General features: G+C 37.5%; 1 protein-coding gene across 1 annotated transcript in view; it reads left to right on the top strand.

Annotated features, from left to right (window-relative positions):
• The first annotated feature begins 1,537 nt into the window (after positions 1-1,537).
• The window catches only part of Mical (Molecule interacting with CasL), a 624,164-nt gene continuing 613,120 nt past the window's right edge, over positions 1,538-12,581 (top strand). Inside the window, exons 1-2 of the mRNA XM_090389022.1 lie at positions 1,538-1,584; positions 10,300-10,651. Of these exons, the coding sequence (XP_090245148.1) occupies positions 10,340-10,651 (312 nt within the window). The 5' untranslated portion in view covers positions 1,538-1,584; positions 10,300-10,339. The remainder of the gene's footprint in view (positions 1,585-10,299; positions 10,652-12,581) is intronic.

Genomic DNA, 12,581 nt, shown 5'->3' with positions numbered 1-12,581 from the left:
AGGTTCGTATTCTGAACAAATGGGAGGATCCCATCAGAATTCAGCATGGTCAACCCATTCAAGGCCTTATAGACCTCAATCAGATCACCGCGCAGGTGCCTAGTCTCCAGCCACTGCAATTTGCAGAACTTAAGCCTCTCTTGGTAAGAGGATCCCTTCATTCCCCTCACCAATCGTGTTGCTCTTCTCTGTACACGCTCAAGCAAATCTACATCCTTCCTAAAATGAGGCCTCCAGACCTGTACGCAGTACTCAAGGCGTGGCCTGACCATTGCCTTATACAGAGGGACAATCACCTCCTTTTCCCTGCTAGCAAAATTCCTATATATCATTGACAAAACCCCATGACCTGCCCTGGCCATATCTGAAACTTCATATCCGACTGCGCAATTACTCCCAGGTCTTTTTCATTTTCTACCACCTTAAGTATAGTAGCACACAGTTGGTACGTTTCTCTGGGGTTACTTCTACGTATATGCAGTACTTTGCATTTGTCAAGGTTAAACTTCAGTTGCCACTTCTTAGCCCATCTGCCCAAATTATCTAGATCCTGTTGCAGTAGCACACTGCCATGACTGTCATTAACAACCCTGCCAACCTTCGTGTCATCTGCAAACTTCGACATTAAGCCTGATATACCTTCATCAATATCATTGATAAATATACAAAACAACAGTGGACCCAACACCGAACCCTGTGGGACTCCACTGATAACATTAGTCCACGAAGAGCAGCACCCATTGATTACCACCCTCTGTCTTCTCCCACTTAACCATCCTTTTATCCATTGTAGCAACTTACCCTTAATACCATTCTGCTCCAATTTGTACAGTAGTCTTCCATGCGCAACAGTGTCAAAAGCTTTCCTGAAATCCAAGTATATGATATCAAAATTATTTTTTGCATCCAGTTCCTTTGTGACCACATCATAATAACCAATCAAATTTGTCAGACAAGACTTTCCCTTAACAAACCCATGCTGTGTCTGAATTATTGCTGCAGTCTTGTCTAGATGATCCTGCAATGCATCTTTAAGATGAGAGAGAGAGAGAAGGGAATCACCAAGAAAGAGAAGAATGATGATATCCTGCTCAGGATCCTGTGTGTGCCAAGCCCAAACTCACCAGATGTGAGCCCCTGGCTCGTCCTCTACCGCATGACGAAGGCATTTCGGACCCTGCAATGCTATGTGATTCCGATTCGTCTTTGTGTCCCATACACCTCCTGCAAGTTTGTCGCACTGGTAGTGAATCACCCTGTATATATAATAATGAAATGCACAAATGTGTTATTGTAGCCCCTTGTGCCAAAACCTCCAACATTATCTTGTACTAAAAAATTGATACAGTGAATGTTTTAGTGTTGTGCCACTAGGTGGCTGGCATATGAATCAATGCTGAGTTATTTCTTGAAGTCGTGAAGTTCAAGAGTGGCTAACTGGGGAGTTATGTTTCTATACTTTGTGTGTGTGTTTTGATAGTTTGTTTTCCCCTGTGTGATTTTCACGTTTATGGTATTTTTGCCCTGATTAATATGTTTTTAAATATGTATAGACAGATGAAATGCACATAATTGGGATGACAGGTATGAATGCGTTTTAATTAGCAGCGATTTGCGGTTGATTATTTGTTTACATCTAAAAGTAAGAGTCATCTAAAAGTAAGAGTTAAGCAACATGCATTGCTTGATCATTGACAAACTGACAAGCGATTTGTCGTGTCTCAAATTGTAATAATTGTTCTTATGGGTATTATTTTATTTTTTAATAGGGTGTGGTGATTCTTGTCATAAGTTACCGCAATCCGAAATAACAAAACTTCAAGTTAAGTTAATACATTCAGAAATAAAACTTTTAATTAAATGAAATAGTTTTTGACACGAAAAAAACTTTTGCTGTTTTGGTTTTGTGTTTTTCTGTCGGCACCCCCAAAATGCAATGAATATTGTACTGGTCTTCTTACTTGTGCTAAACAAACTACAATATGTAGGGAAAGCCTGTGATTTGCTTACATAGAGTAATAGCATTTTTAAATAAATGAAAGGTAAGTGTCAGTTATATAAAAGGTGAAAAATGCTTTGGCAACCTACTTATTTTATGATATCATTAGATAGCAGGTGGTCTGGATCTAATCTGTTGTTGCCTACCAAAAAAATTATATCAGCTGCAATTAAGGGTGGATCTGTTGTGTGTGGGGGGGGGGTTATTAATATTGGCAAAACGATATGAGGAAGCAAGCTTATGTAGAATTAACCAAAAAAAGTTTCCTTCCCTCTTTTTAATTTTCATATTTCTTTAATGTGGATTCACGGAAAGTGCATTACCTTTTTGAATTTAGATAAGGATTTCACCTCCACAAGAGAGTGGTTAACTTCATGTAGGAGGAGGTTAACATCCTCCTCCAGGGAGTTAACTCAGCAGCTAACCACCCTTAGACTAAAGGAAATTTTTCTGACATCTATTCAAAAATTTATATGTGATTGGTGAGGAGAATAAAGAGGTGCTCTTACCAAGAAAAGCTTTATCAGAATTTGAATATGGGGATTACCATATGTAAAGAAAAGACAAACAAGATAGGAGGGGGGGGATTATGCTCTTAGTTAAGAAGCACTTAAACTCTAAGGCAGTGCATCCAGTTGAAATGTGTGACCAGTGCGATGTTGAGTTAGTTTAGTGTGACATAAGCATTGAGAAAGCAAAAATAAGAGGAATGTGTTATAGGCCTAATGATATTGAAGTGCACAATTAGCCACTGTGCAGAGAAATTGAGTGGGCCGGCAAATCGATTGTCTTATAATCGGGGATTTTAACTTTTCAGATATTGACTGGAACTTGTGGTTTGGTTAATTGCACACTAGCAAGACTTTCGTGGATTTATTGGATGACTGTTTTCTACAGCAGCATATTATAGAGGCAACAAGAGACAGTAATACCCTTGATCTGACTACCAGCAGTGATTATTCATATATTAAGAATTTGAAGATAAAGAAACAACTAGGTGTCAGTGATTAGTGTCTTGATGTGGTATTTACTTAAAGACGTAACTATCTAAAAGGCTAAAAGAAGGGTTTTTCTTTCATAATGGTCACTACAGTGGTCTCAGACAGTTTTTAAATTCTATATAGTGGGACCACCTGATGACGTTATCAACAGCAAATTGGAAGAATTCAGAGAAGTAATCAAAGGTGCTACTAGGCTTTTTATACCAACGAAGAAATACTGTTCAAGGTTTAGATTTAAATGGGTGTCAGATGAATTATTGAGACCCAGGGCAGAAAAGAAAAATTGCATGGTATGCATGTAAGTTATCAAGTGATACAGAAGCCTATAGTAGATGTAAATTAGTCTGTAATCAAGTCACAAAGGAGGTTATGCAACTGAAGGCAGATTATGAGAAATCTCTGCCAAAGAATGCATAGAAAAATGGTAAAGAGATCTATTGTTATATTAATAGTAGAAGAAATCACATTGGAACATTTCAGGTCTGTGGGTTAACTGTTGACAACCCTACTCAGGTTGCAGACAAATTGAACAGGTATTTTGTATTTACATTCACACATGAGGAATTCTTTAGGGAAGGGGATGCCAGGAAGTTTATGAAACCCTAACAAGGGGCTAAATGACATTTGTGATAACTGAAAGGAAAGTGAAGGAGAAATTGTTGAAGATGGACATAAAAAAAAAGGTACCTGGGTTGGATGGAATCTAATTATTTTAAGGGAGGCAGCAAAGGAAGTAAGCAAACCCTTAGCCTTAGCTGTAATTATCAGATCATCTTAGATTCAGGGGAGGGCCCTGTGGACTGGAGATGGGGAAATGTATTCCCAAATTATAAAGGGAATCAAAATGTGACGTGAGTAATTACAGACCTGTTAATTTAACATATATTTGAGGAAAAATAATGGAATCATTGGTTAAAGAAGTTGCAGTACTATCTTGCCTGCAGTATCATTTTCATAGCATCAATTTGCTAAGGGGCGATCTTCACTAACCAATCTGATAGGTTACTATGATGCAGTGATCAAGGAACTGGATGTAAGAAATAATTTTGACATCATATGCTTGGATTTCATGAAGGCTTTTGATACTGTTGCACATAAAAGACAGTTGTATAAATTGAAGTTATGCAGCATTAAGGGCAAGTTACAGCTATGGATGCCTGGATAAGATAAAACAAAGAGTGGTTATCAATGGGTACTTCTCTTGGACTCATTGGTGGATTCCCCAGAGGTTCAGTGCTGGGCCCATTGTTATTTTCAATATTTATCAATGATATTGATGAAGGTATATCAGGCTTAATGTCTAAATTTGCAGATAATGCAAAGGTTGGCAGAGTGGTTAACAAGATTCATCAGGATGAACTACTGCAAGGAGATCTAGGAAAATTAGGTTGAAAAATGGCAGGTCAGGTTCAACGTTGACAAATGCAAGGTACTGCATATGGGTAGCAGTAACCCCAGGGTAACTTATCAACTGTGTTGTACTAAACTCAGGGTAGTAGAGAATGAAAAAGACCTGGGGTAATTGTGCAGTCAGACATGAAATTCTCTGAGCAGTGCAGACATGTTGCAAAGACAGCTCATGTGGTTTTGTCAATGATATACAGAAAAAAAAAAAAAAAAAAAAATACAGAAAGTTTCTAGCAGGGATAAGGAGGTAATTATCCCTTTGTATAAGGGGCCATAGTTAGGCCCCATATTGAGTACTATCTACTGGTCTGGGGGCCTCACTTTAGGATGGATGTAGATCTGCTGGAATGGTGAAGGGAAAAAAAGTGTTGCTGTTACCTAGAATGACTTGATTTCTGAAAATTTGCATAATGTTGAGGTTAGGCTCCTGTGGCGACATCTGCTTGAGGTTTTTAATGGATTGAGTAAGCTAAATGTTTATGGCTTGAATAAATTCAAGGAAGAATTTGACAAACTTTTGGAGCGAATGGATAGGTGAAATGGGAGGGTTTTTTTTTTTTTTTTTGGATGATGCTGTATAAGCTTGCTTTTTTGCATCATATTTCTCTAATAATACTAAAATATTAGTACATAACAGTATTTATTTACTGAGTGAAGTATATTTATTTAAAAACAAAATAAGAAAAAATTGTAAAAATTTTTTTGGCTATAGCGCACTTCACTTATAATGTGGGTATTAAAGCTGTTGCCTGACACCTATGTTATATCAAGGTTATAACAAAAAAAAAAAAAAAAAAGTGTTACATACACATATGACAGGTGTTATGACCTGACTGATGTGTTTTTGTGTTCTGACTGGTCTGGCCAGTGGTCGATTTTTCGATGTTCAGATGGACTTATAACACCCCCCCCACACACACTGCCCTCCCAAATACTTCACCGGGTGGGCCCTACCGCCCTAATACTTTTGCTATTCTTAACAGTCCAATCCCCCTGTGGAAGGTTAGCTTTAGCATTAGCAAGGGCACATGATGCAAGAAAGCAAGCTTATCTTGTCACTAATCTTGTTGCCCTTCTCTGTACTCGTTCCAACAGCTCTACATCCTTCTTAAAATGAGGCCTCCAGACCTGAATACTCCAGTACTTAAGGGGATAATCTCCTCCTTATCTCTCCTAGACTGTCTGCACTGCTCAGAAAACTTCATATCTGCTTTCACAGTTATCCCCAGGTCCTTCTCACTCTCTACCTCTGTCAGTGTAGTATCACACAGGTGATATGTTACTCGGGGTTACTGCTCCTCATATGCAGTACTTTACATTTGTCAATGTCAAACTTCAGTTATCACCTCTCAGCCCATCTACTCAACTTTTCGAGATCCTGTTGCAGCAGCATACTGTCATTAACAACCCTGCCGACCTTCATATTGTCTGCAGATTTGGACATTAAGCCTGATATACCATCATCAATATCATTAATGAATACAGAAAACAACAATGAACCCAACACTGAACCCTGGGAGACACCACTAATAACATTAGTCCACAAAGAGCAGTGTCCATTGATTGCCACTGTCTTCTCCCACTCGACCATCCCTTTATCCATAGCAGCAATTTGCCTCCAATGCTACACTGCCCCAATTTGTGCAGCAGTCTTCCATGTGCAACAGTATCAAAAGCCTTTCTAAGATCCAAATATATGATATCAAAATTATTCTTTGCATTCAATTACTTTGTAACCTGAATGCAAAGATTAATCTTTGCATTCAATTACTTTGTGACCTGAATGCAAAGATTAATCTTTGCATTCAATTACTTTGTGACCTGAATGCAAAGATTAATCTTTGCATTCATTCTTTGCAATTGGATGCTATGTAGTATCATTTGATTGGATATTACATCATAGTATCCAATCAAATTGGTCAGACAAGTCTTTCCCTTAACAAAACTATTGTGTCCAAACTATAACTGAAGTCTTGTCTAGATGATCCTGCAATGCTTGTTTTACCAGTGCCTCCATTAATTTCCCTCGAACAGAAGTTAAACTAAAAGGTCTGTAATTACCTGTCTCCCTTTGATCCTCCTTTGTGGATTGGAGTCACATTTGCATATTTGCAGTCCATGGGTACCCTTAGTCCAAAGAAGCTGTCCTGATTATGGCTAAGGGTTTGCTTACTTTCTTTGCTGCCTCCTTTAATATAACTGGATAGATTCCATCCACCACAGGTGTCTTTCTTATGTTTATCTTCAACAATTTCTCCTCCACTTTACTGTCAATAATTACAAGATTATCTAGCTTACTGCCAGAGTTTATTACACCTCTGGCATTCCCCTCCCTGAATAACTCCTCATGTGTAAATGTAGATGCAAAATATTCATTTAGTTTGTTAGCTACCTGAGCAGGATCATCAACAGTTGAACTATCAATATCAAGTGGACCAATCTGATTCCTTCTAGAGTTTACATAAATAAAGAACTCTTTGCTGTTTTTCTTTGCATCCTTTGCCAAAGATTTCTCGTAATTTGCCTTTGCCTGCCTGACCTCCATTGTGACTTGGTTACAGACCAGCTTGTATCTATCATAGGCTTCCATGACTCCCATTAATTTATATGTATCCCATGGATTTTTCTTCTCTGTCACATGTGTGATTAGTTCATCTGACATCCATTTAGGCCTAAATCTTGAACAATATTTCTTAGTTGGTACGTTAAGCCTAGTAGCTTCCAAGATTATTTCTTCGAATGCTTCCCATTTTGAATTTGCTGTTGGTAACATCATCAATTGGTCCCACTGAATAGAATTTAAATACTGTCTTAGACCACCATAGTTACTTTACGAAAGCAAGAACCTTTCGCTTAACCCCTGATGGTAGTTACCTCGTTGAGTAAATCCCACTTCAGCACACTGATCACTGCCACCTAGTGGTTCCTTTATCTGCAGATTCTTAATGCATGAAGAATCACTACTGATAATCAGATCAAGAGTATTACTCCCTCTAGTTGCCTCTCGAACATGCTGCTATAGAAAACAATCATTAAATAAATCCACAAAAGCCTTGCTAGTGTGTGAGTGACCAACCCACTAATTCCAGTCAATTTCTGGAAAATTAAAATCCCCCATTGTAAGACACTGATTTACAGTCTCACTCTATTTCTCTGCACAATTGCTCATTATACTCATCAGATTCATTAGGCCTATAACACACACCTACTCTCATTTTTCCTTTCCCAGTGCTTATGTCACACCAAACTGACTCAACATTGCATTGTCCACCAACATCAATTGGATGCACTTCCTTAGATTGTATTTCTTAACTAACAGCATAACCCCTCCTCCCTTCCTGTTCTGTCCATCCTTTCTGTACACATTGTACTCCCCAAATTCCAATTCTGTACTGCTTATGTCTGTGTGACACCACATCTATGACATCCCAACAATATCTGCCTTTGTTGTCTTGACTAGCACTTCAAGCTCATCAAATTTATTAACTATGCTCCTAGCTTTGGTGTACACACAAGTATACATACACCTGTTTCTACTCTTTGTTACCCTAACACAGCCCATGTATTTACTTGTATCACTGACTCCCATCAGTCCTGGAAATCCCCATTACTTTCCAGGCTGCTGCTCAATTGCATTTCAATAGCAGTAGTGCAAGAGTCACTTTCACCTCTGCCAGCGGCTACTGTTAATCAGTTAGTCCGTGTGTCTCCCCCCCAGTCTAGCAATTTTCCGACCCACCTAACTCTGCCTCGATAGCATCTGCAAATATTCTTGCACCCTTTCTATTTAAGTGTATCCCATCCCTGTAGAAGCAGTCTCTCCTGTTAACAAGCACAGACCAGGCTGAGAAAAATTCTACCCCTTGAGCCCCTCCAGGGCCAAATTGATCTACAAGGCTCTCATCATTTCCTCCTATTGTGTCTGGGCAGAATTGCAGACACTTTCATCAACCCTAACTCGGCTTTTTTTCAGCATTGTCTTGTACTTGTTAAGTAATTCTGCCGGTCTCCTACTCTTAATATCATTAGTGCCAACGTGTACAACCATATCACCCTTTGTGCCCTTAAAAGATATCTGCTCTACAACGTTGCCGACTGGGCTAGCTGGGTGGGTAAAGTACCTGCCTAGCAACCCAATGGTAGCGGGTTCGAATCCCGCCTCGGGCTTGGATCAAAGTACTGCAAAAACCTTGGGAGGTGCATTATGGCCACAGAAGCCGATGCGCCAACAACTACCAAAAAAAAAAAAAAAAAAAAAAAAAAAAAAAAAAGCTCTACAACGTCATCAGCCTTTGCCCCTGGCAGACGTACCAACCCTGGCAGGGTTGGTTGCCTCCACTGGGATGTCTCTGTATACCAGTGATTCCCAATCTTTTGTAACTCAAGTCACACTTTAAGTTAATTAACGACACATCGAAATAGTGATTGCCAATGAACTGAATGGAATTTTTCCTAATCTCATGGCACACACACCATTTGGGAACCACTGCTCTATACTCTTGATTTATAAATTCTTGGTGGTCTTTCTGTCATCCATCATCTCTACCTTCACTGATATTCTTTAACTCACACTCTCCTCCATCCACCCTTCCAACAAAAACTATTTATTTATTTATTTTTTTTTTTGAGCCCTCTCTCTGGTATGTTCAGGCAATGTCAGGGTTTGCCCTGTCAGAGCATATAATTTCTACTACTTGGCCCATCTCTCCATGCCTGATATGGTAACTAGAGGTCGGTGGTAATTCATGGCCCCTAGAAAAAGGCCAGATGAATAACATAGCCCCACACAAACTGTATACCACATCATTCAACACAAGAGAAAGATTGCAGAGTTGCAGAAAACCACTGGTGCTGCTTGACACTAAACACTATGCACTATTTGTGTCTATGCACTATTTGTGTTACTGGACTGGCTTGCTAGTGTGAGAAAACTTTTTTTCTGCTGGGACTAGCCTGGCATGTGTGGGACTCAATTAAAAAATATATATATATGTATTTTTTTTTTTTTTTGAATCCTGCTAATTCAGTTGCAAAGGGGTGGATGTTTTGTTGGTACCATTGAATTGATTTGGGACCCAGTGGTGTGGGATTGCTTGCACCCATGGGGCTACTGTCCATGGGATATAATCCAATAAGGACAGTATGTGTACACTTATGGACTTCTTTGTGTTCTGTATGGGTACTGGTAGCAGCCTTTCTGGTAGCAAAGTGGCAAGAAACAACTTTACACACATACACGTGCACACAAGCACGGCATTTCTCATCATTTTACACATTTATTTTTATCAGTATACTACGGCAGAGTTGAATTGATGCTCAGGAGCCACCCTGCATTAGACAAAGCACATGTCCACATGTTTATCACATATACAATACATATATAATGTAAAATTTGTTAATTTGAGGAGAAACAGAGAACTCAGGAGGTTATTTTCATTGATAGATTTATACTCAGATATGGTTTGCATCTGAATTGGTGAAGGACAAGTATAAAGGATTCCTGTTCATACAAGTATAGTGTATTATGATATGAATGCATAAAATGTTAGCCTTATCTACCCCTCCATACAAAGGGGAAAATTGCTTTTCTTGAGATTTATTAGCTGAACTATCATTTTGGAGTCAATTACATATACTCCTCCTTTTGGAGGAGTATATGTAATTGGCCTGATAAAGGAGTAAATTCCAGAAATATATATACAATATATATTTTCTTTCTTAGTTTTCTAAACAGTTTGGGGATGTAAATTTTTATAAAACCAGAACATTTAAAACTAAAAATTACATGAGAGTAGAGTTATTTAGAGTATACTGTGCTTATATAAATATTAATTTTAATTTAATTGTTATCCATGAAAGTTCAACTGAATTTTGCATTTTTTCTTTATTTAGATTCACTTGCCTATGTGTGTGTGGTGTCTTTTTAAAGATCATGTTCACTGTTACATTAGACACAGTAACACATGGAAAAACAACTGCAGTTAATTCAACAGCTAGCCCTGAAAGTGCTATGGCTTCCGAGCTGTTTGATCAGTTTGTTTCAGCAGGAACATTTAAAGCAGTACTGTTCACTTTTAGGCAGTTATGTGAGGTGCTCAGACTGAAGCCAAGTACATTTCCTAGTTTTTATCCAAGATTGAAGGCTAAACTTCATTCGTGGAAGGCAGCATCACTATGGACCAAATTGGACAAGCGAGCAAGCCATAAATGTTACAATAGAGGCAAAGCATGTTCAAATGCAAGGGTAACTAGGAATTTATTTTTATGAAGATTAATTCATATAGAACTTAATATTTATAGAGAATTTGAATCTGTTGTATTAATTTTAAGTATTAAACTTAAAACATTTTGAATGAAGTAATTTGATTTCACTTAATTTTTGGTATGTGGAGAGGCCTTCAGATTTTAATGAAACCTCAGATTGAACAAACAGTGTGTATCAAAGAAGTTTAACACCAAAGATAATTTCTTTTATAATTTCAGGTTTGTTGCTACATATTCCATAATTAAAGAGAAAATTAATAATTTATCACTAATTGTTGTCACAGTTGCTTAAGAATCACTGTCAGAATTGTATAAATGCTTTCCATAGAAAGCATTTATTTAAAGCTTCAGGGAACTTTGTTGCTGATTGTGTGATTAGTCAGTATGGAGAAACATCATGATAGACAAACTGTGTCATGTTTCTCTTTACTTGGGTGTCATTAATGTTTGATCATTAATTATGATTGATGGTTACATACCCATAGTCATGTTAACCCCCGGATTTAAGGTCATGAAGGGTAACTTTCAATTTTTTGCATTTCTGTATATTGAAATTACAATAATGATTATTGTTATTGTACCTCATATAAACATTTGTAAAATAATATGAGAAATTTACCTCAATATAGTACGTAGAACACTTCTGCATGATACTCTCCAGAAATTAAAATGAAAAAATCAAAAAACTTGCATTAGAGTAACAATTAATAAAATCATAAGAGGAGTTTACCTCAATATAGTGCGTAGAACACTTCCGTACGATACCCTCCAGATTCCGTTGTGTCAGGTACCTCCACTTATCATGAAGTAGACCTGGCATTGTTTACCAATTTGGTCAATCAATACAATAAAACGTTAACCACGTATCGAAGAAACGACTACATCACTATGGTTCAGTTAAAGGAATTGAAGTCCAGAACATACAACATTCCTGCACTTTTCGGTCAGGTAAAATTACACAAGACTGGGTTTCCTATTCGACCTATTGTTTCCTACAGGAACTCGGCATTTTCATCCTTAGCCACACATATATATTACATTATAAAACCCTTTAGACAGGTAATACAATTTGGGATTAAGAACTTCGATACATTATTTAACAAGCTTTAAAGATTGTAGACTCGGCGACAATGACAATTTATTCTCACTAGATGTTACCTCATTATATACGAATGTAAACGTTGAATACACATTAGATATTATTTGGGATATGTTAAATAAAAACTCGACACCGATTAATTATACGAAGCTACCTATTAAGGAAATTTTTCACTTAATTAAACTGTTAGTTGAGGCTAACTACATCACCTTTCGAGACAAGGTGTACAAACAAATTTTTGGATTACCAATGGGTTTGAGCCTGAGTGGCTTAATGTCAGAGATCTATCTCTCAACGATTGAACAGATACATTTGACACCTTTTCGAACGATGTTCTAGTAATTTAGACAATGTTCTAGTAATTACCGATAGTAATACTATCCAAGACATTTTACATTCATTTAATAATATTCATTCTAGACTCAAATTTACATTGGAAAGGGAGTATACGGATACAAAGTCATTAAACTTTCTAAATTTCACGCTTACCCGGGATTCGAATAAAATACAATTTAGCATCTATCGAAAACCTACAAACACCGGTATGCTTCTACATTATAATAGCTATCACCCGTTCACCTATAAAAGATCGATTATCTTTAATCAAATTCTTAATGCCTACAAATATTCAACGTCGGAATCTGCTTTGGACTCAGAAATACAAATATTAACTAGCAGATTTTAAACAGGGGTTATTCCATTACCACAATAAACCGAATTAGGGTACAAACTAAGGATAAGATACAAAATACTACACCAATCAACAATAGTAATATCAAAAAATACTTTATTTCTGTCCCATATGTTGAAC

The sequence above is a fragment of the Mastigoproctus giganteus genome, chromosome 14 (assembly GCF_048544385.1).
Source record: "Mastigoproctus giganteus isolate SK-2022 chromosome 14, ASM4854438v1, whole genome shotgun sequence".
Classification (NCBI taxonomy): domain Eukaryota; kingdom Metazoa; phylum Arthropoda; class Arachnida; order Uropygi; family Thelyphonidae; genus Mastigoproctus; species Mastigoproctus giganteus.
The sequence above is the reverse complement of the archived record's forward strand: the minus strand, read 5'-3'. Positions and strand labels throughout refer to the sequence as shown.